The sequence below is a fragment of the Tetrao urogallus genome (genome assembly GCF_951394365.1).
Source record: "Tetrao urogallus genome assembly, chromosome: 2".
Classification (NCBI taxonomy): Eukaryota; Metazoa; Chordata; class Aves; order Galliformes; family Phasianidae; genus Tetrao; species Tetrao urogallus.
The window spans coordinates 104006071-104024753 of NC_136814.1; the positions used below are offsets into that span (position 1 = coordinate 104006071).

General features: G+C 59.1%; 2 protein-coding genes across 2 annotated transcripts; one reads left to right on the forward strand and one right to left on the reverse strand.

The window, feature by feature from the left end:
* Positions 1 to 5343: 5343 nt before the first annotated feature.
* CLU (clusterin) lies at positions 5344 to 8955 on the forward strand (the record flags this gene model as incomplete). Its single annotated transcript, XM_079550399.1, has 7 exons — positions 5344 to 5428; positions 5933 to 6081; positions 6158 to 6328; positions 6396 to 6813; positions 7749 to 7862; positions 8337 to 8563; positions 8767 to 8955. The coding sequence occupies 7 exons, from the start codon at positions 5344 to 5346 to the stop codon at positions 8953 to 8955; spliced, it is 1353 nt and encodes a 450-aa protein (XP_079406525.1).
* Positions 8956 to 9901: 946 nt separating this feature from the next.
* SLC35F6 (solute carrier family 35 member F6) lies at positions 9902 to 13607 on the reverse strand (the record flags this gene model as incomplete). Its single annotated transcript, XM_079550620.1, has 6 exons — positions 9902 to 10371; positions 10595 to 10705; positions 10828 to 11040; positions 11172 to 11343; positions 11413 to 11485; positions 13531 to 13607. 6 exons carry the CDS (start codon positions 13605 to 13607, stop codon positions 9902 to 9904), a joined length of 1116 nt encoding a protein of 371 aa, XP_079406746.1.
* Between the last annotated feature and the right edge of the window lie 5076 nt (positions 13608 to 18683).

Consider the following 18683-nt stretch of genomic DNA (forward strand, 5'->3'; position numbering starts at 1 on the left):
GCAGCCCCATCTGCACCGCTTCCCGCAGGAAATACTCACGGTGCCCCACGCTGACACAGCACGGCGTCCCCAACCGGTGTTCCACGTGCGCTTGCAGCAGCTCGACCACCTCCTCCACGTTGCCTTTCTTCATCGGGAAGGCGTCCACCCACCTCGAGAACTTATCCAGCAGCACCAGTAGGGAGGAATAGCCCTTCGAGGAGGTGGGCAGGCCCTTGATGTGGGCCAGATGCAGCCGCGACCACGGCCCCTCCATGCGCTGGGGCTGCAGGGGGCTACTGGTGCAGCTGCAGCGCTGCACCCACTGGGCCACCTGCTCACGGTCCCCTTCCCAGCGTGCCACCTGCCGTACCCTGTTCAGCATCTTCCTCACCCCCACGTGCCCCATATGGCTGAGGGCGACGATCTCCTGCCTCTCATGCTTGGACGGCTCCCACACCCGCTGGCCACGAGCGGACAACACCCACACTTGGATGTTCTGCACTCTCTCCACCACCTTCCGGTTCCACTTCAGCTCCTCCCCATCCCCGCTGTGCCCGACATGCAGCACCCCCCGGTTGGCATGCACCCATTGCAAGATGCTCTGCCACAACTTCTCATTGCCCACCTCCATGACTTCACTGTCCCCATTCTGCAGCCCTCGCACCACGCTCTGGGCTTTGGCATAGATGTACAAGGGCTTGGAGCTCCTGTGCTCCTGCAGCAGCACCCTGATGGCCTCCAGCTCCGCGCCCGCCGGTGAGCCATGCTGCATCAACCCCAGCAGCCAGCGCTCCTCCAGGTTGGTGGCAGCAAAGCCTAAGGCTGCCGTACAGGCCCAGCTCCCCGCTGTGAACCAAACATCTCTGCGGGGCACATTGGATGGTATCTGTTGTAGGCGAGGTGCGGAACGCACCAGCGCGCCTGAGGGCTGTGGGGCTGCAGGGATGTTTTCCCCCCCATTGACCAGTAGCAAGTTCCACTGCTTCTTGCAGGGGGTCGGCCAGCAGAAGGTCTTGGTGTCACCCCAAAGGAGGTACTTCCAAGGGGAACGGGGCATTTGGATGACGATCGGAGCTGGCCCTATGAGATCCTGGAACACGTGCACTGCTCTGACCACCGCAATGCAGTGCTTCTCCTCGGGCGAATAGAACACCTGGTGCTTCTTCAGCACGTCGGACTTGAACAAGGTGGGGACCATCTGCCCCTTCTCATTCTCCTGCAGGAGAGCAGCCCCCGTGGTCTCTTTGCTCACTGTCGGCCTGATGATGAATGGCTGCGACCGATCAACGAAGCGCAATGCCGGCGCCGTCAGGATGGCCTGTATCAGCCTCCGCAGCGCCTGCTGCTGCTCCCAGCCCCATTGCCACTTCTCTTTCAGCAGCCGCTGCAGAGGCAGCTCCAGCTCCGCATAGTCCTCCACGTGGTGCTGATGATAGCCTAGTGTCTTCAGCAGCGAGTGGAGGCTGCTTGGATCCGATGGGGATGGGACATTCGCAATGTACTCCCGTTTGCTTGCCTGCACCTCCCAGCCGCGTGCTGACAGCTTCATCCCCAGGTAGTCCACCTCGGGGCACAACAGCTGTGCCTTCCGCAGCTTAACTTTAAAACCAGTGGCCCGGATCAGCCGCAGAACCCTCCTTGTGCGGGCTGTGGTCTCCTCACTGGTTCTCCCAGCGATGACCATATCATCTATGAAAGAATACACCCAGCCTTTGTCCTCTGGGGGCAGCTGGGCCAGCATGCGGACCACGCGGCGGTGCACGATGCTGTTGGTGAGGTAAAAGCCTGGCGGCAGGCGGGTGAACAGATACTGCTGCCCTCGGAAGGTGAAGGCGAACCTGAGCCTGGAGGTGGCTGTCAGCGGGATGGCAAAGGAGCAGCAGGACAGATCGAGGGTGGAGAAATAGCGGCTGCGAGGGCTGAGCACCACCGCCACGTCCTCCTTGCGCAGGGACTCCGTCGGCTGCCGGGAGATGACTCTGTGGATGGCTTTGAAGTTGAGTGTCAGCCGCATCTCCCCATTTTTCTTGGAGAATAGGTACAGATGACTGTTGTAGGGTGAACTGCCCGGCACCACGATGCCCTCCTTCAGCATCTGCTGCAACAGCAAGGCCACCGTTCTGTCCAAGTCTGGCCGGAGTGATTTCTCTTTTTGGCACAGCACTTGATCCCAGGTCACATCCTCCTCCTCGGCCACCATCCCACAGTCCAAGTCGTACCTCGCCCACACGTCTGGGAACTCCTTTACCCATGGGTTCTTGTGCTCATCCTGGATCTCCATCATTTCATGGTACCCTTCCATCCATGGCTGGATGCTCCTGTTTCGGAACTCCATGACTCCACAGATGTGTACTGGGAGCTCAGAAGCTGACAGAAAGAGACTAAATGCCTCTGGATCTGCACCTCAAAGGAGGAGGGTGAAAAAAGGGGAGGGTGAGGAAGGTGGTGTTTCTGCCCACAGAGCAGTGAGCTCACCCGCCTCCTTCCGCAGCTGGTTCTGAGGTCTGTGGGAGAAGAGCAGAGCTGCTATGAGAGCAGAACTGATAGCAAAACCCTCCCCCGCGGTAACCTTGAGCACAGAGCACACAGAAATAGGAATATGAAACGCAGCTGCTGCACCCCCATGCATAGCATCCCATGCATGGCCCTGCACCCCTATGAACTCCTGTGCACCCCTATTCAACCCTATGGACAAGTATCCCATATGCAGCCCTGCACTCCAATGCACCCAATGCACAAGTAACACGGTCAGCCTCATGCATCCCCACACATGAGCAGCCCTGCAGCCATATGCACCCCAATGCACAAGTGCCCTATTCACCCCCATGCACCCCTCTGCACAAGTGCCCCATACACCCCATGCAGCCCTATACAGGAGTGTCCCATTCACCCCATGAACAACTGTCTCATTGGCAACACTACAGCCCCCATACACCCCCATAAACAAGAGTCCCATACACCTCATGAACCCCTGTGCACCCCTATGTATGAGCATCCCATGCACCCTGTGCACCCTTATGCACAATATCCCACTCATAGCCCTGCATCCCCAAACACCCCTATGCAAAGTGCCCCATTCACAACCCCACACCCTCACACCCCCTACGCAGTGTCCCATACAATGCCCTGCACCCCCGAACACCCCTATGCATAGTGTCCCATACAAAACCCTGCACCCCCACACACCCCTATGCACAGTGTCCCATACACAGCCCCACACCCCCCTATACACAGCATCCCACTCAAAGCCCTGCACCCTCATGCATCACCCATACACAAATATCCTATACACAGCCCTGCACCCCTATGTACAGCATCCCATTCACAGCCCTGCACCCCCATGCACCCTATGCAATGTCCCATTCACAGCCCTGCGCCCCCACGCACCCTATGCAACGTCCCATTCACAGCCCTGCACCCTCACGCACCCCCACACGAGCATCCCATACACCCCCCGTGCACCCCCATGTACCCATATGCAGTGTCCCATACACCCCAAACACAAACACCCCATACACCCCCCGTGCACCCCCACACACCGCAGAGTCCCGCACATCCCACGAACTCCACGCACCCCTATGCACGAGTGCCCCATACACCCCAAGAACCCCCACTCACCCCTACGTACGACCACGCCACACACCTCCCGCATCCCTACGCACCACCGTCCCACCTCCATCCACCCCCCTCCGTACAGTGACCCATCCCCAGCCCCGCACCCCCATACACTCCAATTCCCTCCAGGTGCCCGCACCGCTCCGCCGCAGCCTCGCTCTTCTCTGCGGCTCCTTTCCGCTTCCGTGGGGTCGCTACCCAACCCCCTAACCGGCCCACAGCCGCTCCTCCCACTGTCCCGCTCCGCTCTGACCCCGGTCCCCCCCCGGGGTTTCGTTGTCCGTTGCTCCGCGCCCGCTTATCGCTGCGGGAGCCGCGCTCGGCACTTTGCGTTTCTTTGCAATAGGTGTCGTTCTTTGGTTTGTTTGTTTCGTGGTGGGTTGGGGTTTTTTCTTTCTATTTCCTTTTCTCGTATGGCGCAGGTTTTGGTGGCGCGCCCCCCCGTGCCGCCTTGCAGCGGAGGAGAGACTGCGTGCCTCAGTTTCCCCAATGAAGGGGGAGGGTTGGAGGGAAAGCGAAGCCGCGCCCATCCCTGCAGCGTCGGGGAGACGGCGGATACGGGGAGGAGGGGGGACCTGGGGGGGGGGCCGGTTCCAGAAAGCTCCGGGCTGGGAGCTGGGCGGACCCGCGGCGGCGGGGCGGATAAAAGGGGGCGGGTGGGGGCGGGCGGCGGAGCTCCTGGGGCAGACGGCAGTGAGCGTAGGTATTTTTTCATCTTCCCTTCCCTTCCCTTCCCTTCCCTTCCCTTCCCTTCCCTTCCCTTCCCTTCCCTTCCCTTCCCTTCCCTTCCCTTCCCTTCCCTTCCCTTCCCTTCCCTTCCCTTCCCTTCCCTTCCCTTCCCTTCCCTTCCCTTCCCTTCCCTTCCCTTCCCTTCCCTTCCCTTCCCTTCCCTTCCCTTCCCTTCCCTTCCCTTCCCTTCCCTTCCCTTCCCCGTTGGGGTTGCACAGCTGCTGGCAGTCCATACAGACTCGCTATGGAGGCAGAGCTATGCACCCCTGGTTGCCCCCAGCACTTCTGTGCCATGGGATGTGATGCATCAGGCAGGAGTTTCCCACAATGCTGTGTGCTGGGCAGGATGGGAGGACATAATTATTATTTTTATTTTGGGGGGGGGGGGGGGGGGGGGGGAAGGGCAGCAGTTATTTTGGGGGAAGATCAGCATTTGGGGCAGGGAGGGCTTAGCAGGGTTTTTTTTTGGGGGGGGGGGTGGGTATGGGGGGGGGGGCAGCAGTATTTTTGTGGGGCAGCAATGGGGGCCATGCAGCAGCACCCACCAACGATGATGCAGTGGGGCACAGGGCCAGGACCCCCCCCCCCCCAGGGAGAGGCTGAGGCGAGGGACGGAGCCCCGCTGCAGCTGACGATTGCACAACGTTTTATTTTTCGGGCATTTAGTAGCCACACGCTGCAGCTGAGCTGTTGCACAACGCTCTTTCTTTTATTTGGGGGGCAGGATCGCGGGGGCAAATCGCGGGGCTTTGCCTCCCCCGATATCCTCCCCTCCCTCCCTTTCCCCCCTCCCCTCCCCCCCCCCCCCCTCCGTGTGAACGCGCAGACAGAAGAAAAAGAGGAGCAGAAAGTCCCGCTCGGTGCTTTGGCTGCATCGGAGTTTGGCACAGCCCTACCCGACGCTGTGCCCACGGCGGTGGCCCCGTGCCCACTGCTGACTCACAGCCCCGTGCCCGGATCCCAATCCATCTCACTGCCTTCACCCACGCAGGTCTGGGCGGCTCTGGGACGGGGACCATGGCGCTGCCGCTGCTCGCCCTGCTCAGCCTGGTGCTCGTCTGCCAAGGGGAGCAAAGCCTCATGCCCCCCAACGAGCTGAAACGTAAGTGGGGGGTTTTGGGGTGTAGGGGTGGGGAGATGTACGGAAAGGATGCTTGAACCCATTGCTTTCGGGGAGGACGTTCACTGCTGGCAGTGGGGAGGGGTGAGTGCTGCGCCCGTGGGGATGGGACTCAGCATCCTCATGTGAATATGGGACAGGGTCTGGATGCTTAAATGTGGCTGCTGGGTGGGGGGGAACCCATGGGTGACACTGCCCAAATACTGTCTGCAGAGGGGAGGGGAATGCAGCCCCAGATGGATTAAGATTTGGCTTTTAAGTAATATTTTATTGAGTTTTGTGAACTTGACTTTTGTGAGCAAATGTTTGCATGCACTGGGGGAAATTCGACTCGTCTTGGGAGCAGTGAGCTCACAGATACTTATCCTTCCATCCGTCCTCTGTCCCATCCATCCATCCTCCCTCTCTCCCTCCCTTCCATCCTTCCTCCCATCCATCCTCTCTCCCTCCCTTCCATCCATCTCCCCCCATCCACCCTCCCTGCAGAGCTCTCAGCAGCTGGCAGCAAGTACATTGACACTGAAGTGGAGAACGCCATCAATGGGGTGAAGCAGATGAAGACACTGATGGACAAGACCAGCAAGGAGCACCAGGCAATGCTGCACACGCTGGAAGAGACCAAGAGGAAGAAGGAGGTGAGTGAGGTGGGGAGGGCTGGGGGAGCAGGGTTGCAGGGAGCTGATCTGGGGGGGTGCGTGCTGTGCCATGCAGGAGGCGGTGAAGCTGGCCTTGGAGAAGGAGAAGCAGCTGGCGGAGAAGCAGGAGGTGTGCAACGAGACGATGCTGTCACTGTGGGAGGAGTGCAAGCCCTGCCTCAAGCACACCTGCATGCGCGTCTACTCTAAGATATGCCACAGTGGCTCGGGGCTGGTGGGCCGCCAGGTGAGCTGGAGGCGTCATAGGGGCGGTGGGGCTTTGGGGTTCCGTGCTGACCCCAATCCCACCACAGCTGGAGGAATTCCTCAACCGCTCCTCGCCCTTCTCCATCTGGGTGAACGGCGAGCGCATCGACGAGCTGCTGGATCGGGAGCAGCGGCAGGAGCGGCGCTTTGAGGACCTGGAGGAGCGTTTCGGGCTGATGGAGGACGGCGTGGAGGACATCTTCCAGGACAGCACCCAGCTCTACGGGCCCGCCTTCCCCTTCTTCCGAACGCCGCCCTTCGGTGGTTTCCGTGAGGCTTTCGTCCCCCCCGTGCAACGTGTCCACCTGGTGCCACGCAGGAGGCTGTCCCGAGAGCTGCACCCCTTCTTTCAGCACCCGGTGCACGGCTTCCACCGCCTCTTCCAGCCGCTCTTTGAGATGACGCAGCGCATGCTGGATGGGGGGCACGGCGCCTGGGAGCACCCGCTGGGAGGCTGGGCGTCAGGTAGGAGCGCAGCACCGCCGCAGTTCCCCCTCCTTGTCAGCGTGGAGGATGAGCTCAACCCTAAGATGAGACAGCGGAGAATCCACATGGAAACCTGGGAGCCTTAGGCTCTGCCGTTAGCAGAACTGGGATGGGTTTTGGGGTGGTTTTTGCCTATAGTTGCACCTCAGGGGGGGGCTAGATGCCAGAGGGATGAGTTGGTGTTGGGTTTGGATGTGCTCATGAGGGGCCGTCCCCATGTTGTCACCATCCCTGCGTTGTCACCTCCGTCACTGTCTGCTGGGTCAGAGCCATGGCTCCACGCAGGGCAGCTGGGAACAGTGCTGATTGCAAAACAGAGGTTGGCACAGAGTATTCTGGTCCGGAAAATGTCTCGTTCGGGGCCAGGAAATGTTTTTCAGTGAAGTCAAACTTGCCTGGAAAAAGTGCTTGAATGGTTCACGAAAGCCCTGCGGTGCAGTCTGGGCTTGTTGGACCAAGGCCTGGAATGGGGGATGTCCCCCATCCGTGTCCCCCATCTATGCATTGGCCCCATCTTCCCATGGTTGCCCAATCCTTTGGTCCCCCATCCATTCATGGTCTCCCACCCATTCATGGTCTCCCACCATGGTTCTCCCTCCCTCCATTGATCCCCTATCCATTGTTCCCATCCATCCACGATCCCCCATCCATGCATTGGTCTCCTATCCATTGTTCCCATCCGTCCATGGTCTCCCATCCATCCATTGGTCCCTTATCCATGGTCCCTCATCCATCCATTGGTCTCCCATCCATTGTCCCCATCCAACCATGATTCCCCATCCATCCATCAGTCCACCATCCGTGTCTCCGTATCTCTGCTGGGGTGATCATGGCTGGCCAATGTTCCCTTTGCTGTGGCCACATTTTGGGCAGTCCCAAGTGTGGGGAGCTCCCTAATGCATTTCTCTCTGCAGAACCCCGTAACTTCAGCACCGATCGCATGGTGTGCCGTGAGATCCGGCGCAACTCAGCTGGCTGCCTGCGGATGCGGGATGAGTGCGAGAAGTGCCGGGAGATCCTGGCTGTGGGTGAGTAGGGGGGCAAGATGGGGGCTGTGCCTGGCTGAGGAGGTGCAGGGTGAGGTGGGGAGGGGGCTATGAAAGGATGCGGGGCGTGGGGATGAGGATACAGGGGGACGGGATGCAGGGAGCGGGGATGCAAGGGGATAGAAGGGATGGGGACGCAGGGAGTGGGATGTGGAGGATGTAAAGGATGGGGATGCAGGTGATGGAGACACAGAGGATGCAGGGGATGGGGATGTAGGAGAATGATACGCAGAGGATACAAGGGGTAGGGATGCAGTGGATGGGGCTACAGGAGATGGAGAAGAGGGATGCAGGAGATGGAGGTGCAGGGGGTGCAACGGACAGGGATTTAGAGGATGGAGGTGCGGGGGATGTAGAGAATGCAGGGGATGGGAATGCATGGGATAGATGGGGGTGCAGGGGATGCAGGGGATGGGGACGCTGTAGTGCTCCCTGACCTCCATTCATGCCCTGCAGACTGCTCGCAGACAGACCCGGTGCAGAGCCAGCTGCGGGAGCAGTTTGAGGATGCCCTGCGCCTGGCTGAGCGCTTCACCCGCCGCTACGATGACCTCCTCAGCGCCTTCCAGGCTGAGATGCTCAACACCAGCAGCCTCCTGGACCAGCTCAACCGCCAGTTCGGTTGGGTCTCACGCCTGAGAAACCTCACGCAGGGCACTGATGGGTTCCTGCAGGTCACCACGGTGCGTCCCTATTGTCCCTAGGGCTCTGCCAAAGGCTCTGGGCCCCCCTCTGTGGGTGAGGGAAAGTGGGTCAGGGGGAGAAAGAAACGATTGTCTGGTCCCCTCTGCACAATAGAGGCCGTGGGGCTGGATGCCAGAGCTGGGGAGGCAGCGTGGGGGTGCGATGGGGACTGAGCCTTCTCTCTGTGCCTCTTTTCCTGCAGGTGTTCTCCAAAACTCCCAACCTTGAGGACCCGTCAGCCCCTGCAGACACGCAGGTGACGGTGCAGCTCTTTGATTCAGAGCCACTGTCGCTCACCGTGCCTGGGGACATCTCCTGGGATGATCCACGCTTCATGGAGATTGTGGCCGAGCAGGCACTGCAGCACTACAAGCAGAACAACACCATGTGAGTCCAGGTCCCCGTGTCCCCTACTTCCCCATCCCCTGCATACTCTAGGGCTGTATGCAGCAGGCTGGAGCTGCTCTGAAGCATTAAAACCCTCCAGCAGCCCAGGCTGAGGGCTCAGCCTGCTTAGGCTGGAGGCTGTTGTGCCTCACCCCCCCTCCCTTCCTTCCTCTGGCAGAGAGTAGCTGTCCCTCCTGCTGCCCCATCCCCACATCAGTGGGTCAAAGGCCGTCACCACCGCTCCCGCTGCTGGGCCCTTCAGGGCCTGAACCAGACAATAAAGGTAGAGTGAACCTCCCCGTCGGCTGCGCTCTCCTCCCGTGCCTTCTTGGGCTGTGCCCCAGCACAAATAAACCTTGCGGAAAAAAACAGCTGTGCAATGCTGGGATGAGTCGTCGGGTGTTGCGAAAGGGGAGAAAGCGGAGGGCTGCCATCACTGACACCTTCCTGTTCCTGTTCTGGGGTGAGCAGCTGGCCTCCCCAGAGCCAGCACAGCAGGAGCGGAGCTGCTGCGGGGCCGTGCGTGGGCCCCCCCATGGCTCACTGCCTTCTCTTTCCCATGGCAGCTGGCTCAGCTGCAAAACGTGGCTGCTTGGGACTGACACACAGATGCTGCACACATCGGTGCTCTCATCCCACAGGGATGGGGGCACACAAGGAACACACCACCCTAAGGGCAAACCCCATCATCCAGCGCCTTGCTGGACCCTCCCCTCTGCCAGGATACCACAGAGCAAACCACGGGCAGGAGCACTTTATTTGGCAGCAACACAGGTCGTGGATCAGTGGGGCCAGCCCCATTGCGAGCCCTCTGCCTACCAAGCTGGCCCTGTCCGTGCCAGGGAAGGGCAGGCATGCACAGCCCAGCAGTGTCCTCCCCACGCCTCCATACAGTGAGGCAGCAGAAAGGCTCCTCCTGGAAGGAGCACAAGTTCCACAGGTCACAGTGCTCAGCGTTCACTGTTGATGGCAGTGTTCTCTGCATGCAGCAATCCCTCCCGCTCGGCCTCGCTGCCAGCAGCCCTGCTCCGGGCCAGGCGGGCGAGCACAGGGCGGTGCAGCCCGTTGTAGAGGGCAGCACCCATCAGCAAGATGGCAAAACCCAAGATCTGCAGGCCGTGGAAAAGCTCCCAACCCACTGCCAGGCTGACAGCCCAGATGACGACGGTGCGGAGGCTGTCCAGCACCATTCGGGTGGTGGCACTGATCTCTTTGGTGACGCTGATGCCGGCGAAATTGAAGAAGGCGATGCTGCTGATGTTACCCAACAGGGCCAGGGCGATGAGGGGCTGCCGGCCGATCTGGCAGAAGGCATCGAGGGCATCCTCCAGCACCTGCCGGGGGTTCCCGCTGAAGCTGCCCGCTGGGACGTAGTACATAGGGACCAGCAGCAGGGCCAGGATGATGAAACCGAAAAAACCTAGGGAAAGAGGAAGAGACACACGAGACAGAAGCTGGCTTCAAGCACAGCCCAAAGCTACCCTTTCCCCCTGTGCCAACCATTCCTGCACTGTAGCATCCAGCCCCCAAACCCCATCGGCACTCCCTGCCCCCCCCACAAAGCAGCTCTCTCTGCACTGCAGCCCTTTGAGCAAAGTCTCTTCCCAAAAATGCCCTCAGCCAGGCCCCACGCAGCAGCAAACCTTCAGTGCCGACAGCCCGCAGTGGGTGCACGTCGTGTTTGTAGACAAACTTCTCCTCCAGCACCATCTGGATGGCAACGATCACCTGTGCCATGATGATAAGCAGGTCACCTGAGGGGAAAAGAGGGAAAGGTTGAGCCCTGCACCCCTGGGCAGGCAGTGTGGCTGATCTGGAGCGCAGGGAGGTGGCCAGGGTTATTTCCCTGCAGCCACCCCGCAGGGACATCACATACCGGTTATCACCTCGCTGAGCTTGTGCTTCTGGTCGTGGCTGCTGTGCAGGTCAGCCAGCCCCACCACCACCAGCCCCACAATGGTGACCAGGATGCCCAGCCACTGGCTCAGCTCCAGCTTGCGGCCCAAGAAGGCCACAGAGAGGAGCCCAGTGAAGATGATGACGGATCCTCGCAGCATCTGGAAGCTGGAGGCGCTGGTCATGTTCAGGGCTGCGTGGGGAGAAAGCACCCTTGAGTTGTGCGTGCCACCACTCCTCTGCTCAGGGGTCTGCGCCCATCCCCAACGCCACTGCAGGAGGCTCTGAGGTCTCAGAGAGGCAAAGCCTCTCCCCAGCACTCACCCACATACATGATGCTGGTCCCAGTCATGTCGCAGAGTGCAGGGGGCAGGAAAAGCAGCGGGCTGAAGGGCTGTGATGGCGCCATGCTGGGCTCCGGCCTCCGCCGGTCCCTCCACAGCAGCAGGTAGAACACAGCTAGGCAGGAGAACTCACCCAGGAACATGCCCACGGCCTGTGGGAGAGATGGGTCAGGGTGGTCGGACCCAGCAGGATTCCCTACAGCACCAGGCTGGGGTCTCACCTGCAGGAAGGGGTGCTGGAAGCTGTGCTCTTCCGTCCCACCGCAGCCAGCAGCGCTGAAGTTGTCAGCCCACCTGTGAAGGAAAGTAGCAGGGTTAGGGCAGGAGATGGAGCGTAACCCAATGCACACCCAGCACTGGCTGTGCCCTCTGGAGTTGTGAGTGTAGAGTTGGACCTGCCAGATGCCACTGGGACAACCTAGAGAGAAGGGAGTGACCAAAGGCATTCCTGGCTCTAGCTTGCTGCTCCCAGTGATGCTTGGTGACAAAACCACAAGCAGCCCCTGACCTGGAGGAAAGCAGCGTCTGAGTCACAGCTTTGGGGTCAGGGTACAGCACCGCCTGTGTTTCCCAGATGCTGGGAAGAAACTGCACTGCTGGCCCTGCTCCCAGCCCTGAATGACAGGTGAGGAAATGGACACCGCTGTGTCATGCACCATCGCTGTGTCACGCACCGCTGCAATCCACTGTCCCTGATCCCATTTCTGGGAGAGGAAGGATCCAGCCATGCAGTGAGGAGAGCAGATTGTGGGGGGTGATCCTGATAACCTCCCTTTACCCATAGGTCACCAACTTTGGGGGCTATGGGCCAGATGGCCCCAAAAGGAGGCTGGATTGCAGGCTGTGAAGGCAGCAGCTCCCACTCAGCCACAGTGTTTGGGGGTACAGAGTACAACACCCCTCTTTTAGATCTTCCAAGCCAAAATATTGTCCATGCTGGACAGAATGGCACTGTCCCCATGGCACATCTCAGAGAGCCTATGCAGGGCTGTACCCCAGTCTCTTGCTGACACCACACAAGAACACAGTCCCCATAACACCCCAGCACAGCCCCCATGAGCAGGTGACGTATGCCCAGCTCTACTGTGTGCCGCAGAGCTGCTGAGCTCAGGGGAACAGGCAACAGGAAGGCCCCAGGGGCTTTGCAGCCAGGCCAGCAAGATTTCAGTATGACTCATCCCCCTCTGACCGCTGCAGCCCCTCCGTGTGTGTTTCGCAAGAGCCTTGGACAGGCAGCTTACTGCTACCTTCTCCCTCTGTGTTAACACCATGCCTCAGTCTCCCCTCCTATGGACACGGTTTGCTGTGACTAAGGCCAAGCAGAGACTTAATGTCATCCCTGCAGAGCTGTGCTGAGCTGGACAGGCGGGTCCATCCTGCTTGGGCAGCTCTCAGCAGCACCCACCTCATCCTGCACACAGCTGGAGCTCCCTAGGGGGGGCTCAATCACAGAATCACAGAACAGTCAGGGTTGGAAGGGACCTCAAGGATCATGAATCTCCAACTCCCCTGCCACACGCAGGGCCACCAACCTCCACATTCAATACTAGACCAGGCTGCCCAGGCCCCCATCCAACCTGGCCCTGAACACCTCCAGGGATAGACGGGGCATCCACAGCCTCTCTGCGCAGCTGTTCCAGCACCTCACCAATCTCATAGTAAAGAACTTCCCTGACATCCAATCTAAATCTTCCTTCCTTCAACTTCAAACCATTTCCCCTTGTCCTGCTGTTATCAACCCTTTCAAAGAGTCGATTCCCCTCCTGTTTGTATCCTTTAGGTACTGAAGGGCTGCAATGAGGTCACCCCGCAGCCTTTTCTCCAGGCTGAACAAGCCCAGCTCCCTCAGCCTATCTTTTTATGGGAGGTGCTCCAGAGCCCAATACAGCTCAGGATGAGCTGCAGCACAGAGCAGGTGCAGAGAAGCCGGGTTGCAGGATGCAAGCATCTGCAATGGGCCCAAGCAATCCCCAAGCCCCACATTTCCCCCTTCCTCCCCCAGAAGCAGCAGCAGAGCTCCCAGCCCAGGCTTCGCCCTCCCCTCCCAGTACCACGCGGCTCTCACAGAGCTCTGCCCAGCTGGGGGTACAAAGCGAGGGGCTGGGGAGGGCTGGAGGAAGTGCTCCAACAGCCGGGGGTGGAGGCAGGAAGCCCGGGCCTAGATGGGCACTGGGGCCTGGGTCTGAGTCTGGGGTCTGGGACTGGGCTTGGGGCTGAAGTCTGGTATGGGGTCTGGGATCTGGGCCTGGGGTATGGGACGTGGGCCTGGCCTTGGGCCTGGGGTCTCGGGACTGGGTCTGGGGTAGCCCCTCAATGCCCGGGCGGCAGGGAGGACTCACTTGGCCGCCAGCGTGTTGATGGAGCCGGTGAGCAGCATGAGGGCAGCCAGGCCCAGCTGGTACCGAGACCACGCCATGCTCCCGCCGCCGCCGCCGCCACCTCCCGCCCTGCACCGGGGCGGCCGAAGCCCCGCCTCCATTCGCCTTAGCCCCGCCCCCCGGCGCTTAGCCCCTCCCTCCACCCACCTCCTCTCTCTCCCATTGGCCACGCTCTCACGCGGCCTCGACCACGCCCCCTCCCTCTAACCACTCCCCTTCCCCGCCCCTCTGTGCGTGGCCACGCCCACTCCGCACTTGGCCACGCCCCTCGCTGCCCGCAGGCGGGTCGTGCACTCCCCGCGGCGCCCCCATGGGAGAAGGAAACGTCTGCCTCCATGCTCGTGTCCCCACGCCCCTCTGTCCCCGTACCTCCGTGGTGTCCCGCTGTCTCCATGTCCCCATTGCCCCCTGCCCACGTACCCCAAAGCGGACCCCTTTCCTTCTGTCCCCGTGTCCCCATGTCCCAGTGTCCCCCAGTCCCCGGGTCCCCCTGTCCCCATACTCCCCATGTCCCCGTACCGCCGTGGTGCTCCCTTGTCCCCATGTCCCCTTATCCCCCCTTCCCCATATCCCCATGTCCCCGTATCCCCGTAGTGCTCCCTCGTCCCCTTATCCCCCCCTCCCCATATCCCCCCACGCTGTCCCCGTGTCCCCGCACTCTCCAGGCGCCACCAGATGGCGCTGCAGGATCGGTGCCACCCCGCCTCTCCCACTCGTGCCCCCACCTCGAGCGGGGACGCATCCCCCCCCCACCCCTCACTCTCTCGTGGTGGGGAGCATCTCCCAACCCCCACCAACCCCTCGAGCTCTCGCTGTATCCCCCGGCCCCGCGTAGGCCCCTCGCCCGCCCCCCACCCCCCATCCCCGACAGCCGGAGACGAATTGTTTTTCCATCCGACGTCAGCCCCGGGGGCCGTGACCCCATGGGATGGGGGGAGATAAGAAGCGGAGGGCGGGGAAGGGGGGGGGGGGTGAGGGGGGAAGGAAAGAGAAATCCACGTGGTGTTAACCCTTCCTATGCTGGGAGCTGCAGGAAACGCGTGGGCATCGCATCCAGTGGAGATGGAGCATCCCGAGGGGGGGTCCTCCAGAAATAGAGAGGGGGAGGGACGGCGGAGTGAGACCTCTGGGCCTCCACCCACCTGCCCTGCTGCATTCTCCTTCTTTGGTGGCACCTCACTCACAGCCATTTCTCATCGTTGCTCATGGCAGACATGAAGGCAAACAGCCCCCAGCCTTCCCCTCTGCCTTTGCCCATGGAAAACGTCACTGCAGAGGATGGGGCATGCATTGCACATGCATGCACACACGTGCAGTGCACACAAGACATTGTACACACGTGTGCACACTGGGGTATGGGGCTGGCATCCATGGAGGGAACACCTGGGGAAAGACTACGTCCCTGGGGGCAGGGGAATAGGGCAGTGCCTCACTGCAGGCTGCTGGCATGGGGTTGATCCCTGTATGTGTGACTTATTTGCACGCCTGTGCACGCTCGTGCGTAGTCGTGCAGCTCTGCACTTTCATACTGGGGCTGCCTATCACCAAACAAGGCCCTGCTGTAATTAATGAGGATGTGATGTTGGTCCCTTCATTAAGAGCACGCTCTGCTCATTTCAAACCCTAATCTGATTTCCTGCCTGACGGACAGGAGGATGGGGATGGGCAGGGGATGGCACCGCCAGCCGGAGATTTTCCATCCGTCCTTGTTTGCTGTGCTTTGTTTTCCACAACTTCAAACATGCACTTTGCCCTCCAGCATTGCAGGGATGGGAATGGAGGTGGCACAGACACTGCCATGTGCCTCCATCCTGCTCTCATCCATGTGGCCCCGATGCTGGATGAGGGACAGGGGAGGAATGGGGGGCATCCCACTCTGGGACTCCAGGCAGGCAGGGAGCAGAAAGAGTGCTGGGAAGGGAGAGACATCCAGCCAGGTGATATCAGTATGCAGAGGGCACAAGGGTGTCAACCATGGAGATTTCTGCTATGGAGATATCAACCATGAAGACGTCAACCATGGAGATGTCAACCACGAAGGTGCCAACCGTGGAGAGTTGTCAGCCATGGGGATATCCACCATAAAGTTAGCAACCAAGGAGATGTCAGCTGTGGAATTGCCAACCAAGAAGATTCCAGCTGTAGAGACATCAACCATGACGATGCCAACCATGGAGAGATGTCAACCACAGGGACGTCAGCCATGGAGAGATGCCAGCCATGGAGAGATACCAACTGTGGGGGTGTCAACCATAGGGATATCAACCAAGGAGAGAAGGCAATCATGGAAACGTCAGCCATGGAGATGCCAACTGTGGAGATATCAACCATGGAGAGATAAAGCCACAAAGAGATGCTGACCATGGAGATGCCCATCGGGGAGATGTCAACCAAGGAGATTACAACCATAGAGATGCCAACCATGGAGATGCCAACCATGGAGACACCAGAATGGAAAGGGTTTCACCTGGAGCGCCTGGGGACAGCCACCTTTGCTGCTTCCTGCCTGAACCCAAGGGTTCCTCCAGCCCCTGAAGCCCCCCTGAGTCACCTCAGTGTCCCCTTTGGTGGCCATCATCCCCAGCATCATGTGTACATGGCACAGCTTAGCCACGTCCATCCCTCTCTCCTCCTCTTTGCAGGATACCCAGAGGAAAAGGCCATGCTGCTTAATACCAGCCAGGAATTTTAAGTCTCTCCAGTGCACTGTAAATATTTGGGCTATGAATGACACGGAAATATAAATAATCTGAGAGGTGGAAAAAAAAAATCACTCGTCCGGAGGAGGATGGCAGATGTGAGGAGGGAGTAACCAGGGGTAGGGATTTATGGCCATGGATGGGATCCCCCTGAGCCTCCCCCACTCCAGGTTGAGCAGCCCCAGCTCTTTCAGCTCTCTTCCCAGCAGAGCTCCAGGCCCTGTGCTGGGCTCTCCCCATGTGCCCACATCCTTCTGGCACTGGGGGGGGCCAGCACTGGTCCCAGCATCCAGGTACAGCCTTACCAGTTCTGGGTAGGGTGAAAGGTGCCGATGGAAAAGCCACATCCCCATCAGCTGCTGCAAGCTAGATCTGCTCTTTGCAGGCTTAACATGATTAGATTAGGTGCTGGGTTTGAATGAAGCCTGTTTGATCCACTTAAAGGCAGGAGAGAAGCCCTGGGCTCCGCTGATGGCCCATAGGGACTCAGGTGACCCTGGCCTTGAGATGTCCTCATAGCCATCAGCACAAGAACCCACCCAGAGGCTCGGAGCGAGGTGCCCCAAGTGGTGCCGAGATTCCAATCAACCTTTATTTCTCTCTATATTGAAAGTCAATCAGCAGTACAAATATACTTTGGCATGAGAAACTGAGTAACCTCATTGGGGGGATTCTGTTCCCCGTTGGTGTCCTAAGGATGAGACGGATGCAGAGAGCAAAAAGAAGTTCCCTGGAGTCATCAGCAAGGTTCCCACAAGACTCCCTTACAATAGATATTTATAGATTTCTATAGATACGATTATAGCATCATTTATAATAAATATCCTCTCTGGTATCTAACAGTATGTACACGTCATCAAGTATTAGAAATACATAGTTTTTCTTCTGTTAAAAGTTGAGAAAAGAAATGCCTCGCTGGGGACAGGCATGCTGGGTTGTCCCCCAAGTCCTGGTGGCCCCTGATGGGGTTTTGAGGGGAGTCAAAGTGAGGTCCTGCTGTCCTGATTTCCCCCTGTCCCCAGTGACCTGTGCTTTCATTGCTGGAGGACGAGGGGCGATGGAAACTGTGAACCATAGGGCAGGGGGAATGGGGGCATCCCACAAGCTGGGCTCATGGTGCCGGGTGCCATGGGGTGCCACGGGGTGCCATGGGGTGCCATGGGGTGCCGTGGGGCACAGGCTTGGAGGTGCAGCCCAGAAGGGGTAAAGAGGAAGGTGAAAACCTTCCCCATACCTCAGGCTGTCTCCTTCCCAAATTCTTTGCGTAAGGTGACAGCTGCAGCCTCAGAGCTGTGCAAAGGGGATGGGGGTCAGGATGCTGAGGGCACCCTGGGCACCACCGTTTCTGGATAGAACACTGAACTTCTTGGTCACGGGTGACATTTTCAGCTACACGACTCCTGGTATCTCCCCCTAACAAGGGGCTGTAAAATCTCCATCTAAGCCCCTCTTAGCCTATTTGTTGTGTGCACACCACAGCAGTCTGGCTCCTCCCTGCCCCATGGAGCCCACGGTGCCCACACACACCCCGCTCATGCCTTGCACACTTGGACAAGAGGGTGGGAGTGGGGGTCTTTGGGCTCCCCAGCAGCCCGGGCAGAAATATGTGTGTGTGTATCTGAGCTGTCCCCATGCTTGTTCCCCCAGCAGCTTTCCATCAGGTTAACACACTCTCCAGGACTTCAAGTTTCACATTTTGAGGAGTGGTTTGCAAAATAAAATGAAATGAAATGAAATAAAATTAAAATAAAATAAACTGGTGGCCCCTGCTTCTTTCTCCCGTCACAATTGGCGAAGACTTGGACAGGACCAAGGGCTCCTGAAGCCATCCTGATTCGCCAGGATCCTGCATCTGTCCTAACATCCTGAGGTTACAGCCCACTTGGAGGCTGCAGCCCCACTGCATCAGATCCCAGACATCCTGGGACATGAAGAAGTTCCTCATGTTGTGACCAAGATGAGATCTTGGCCAAAGTGTCCATGGTACACAGAGGGTAACAGAGTGGGATCTACATGGAGATTTGTGAAGTGTGGGGTGCATGGGGGTGATGGAACATGGCCTACATGAAGCTTCATGAAGTCTGGGTCACACATGGGGGATGATGGAGTGGGGCTACGCTGAGCTTTGTGGGGCTTGAGGTCCATGGGAGGTGATGGAGTAAGTCTACATGGGGCTCAATGAGGCCTGGGGTGCACAGGAGTGATGGAGTAGGGTCTACACTACTTCAGGTTGGACATTAGGAACAATTTCTTCTCCCCAAAAGTGGTCAGGCACTGGCACGGGCTGTATGGGGAGATGGTGGGATCACCATCCCTGGAGGTGCCCAAGAAATGTGGAGATGTGGTGCTCAGAGATACGGTTAGTGAGCATGGCGGGGATGGGTGGCAGTTGAACTTGGTGATCTTGGAGGCCTT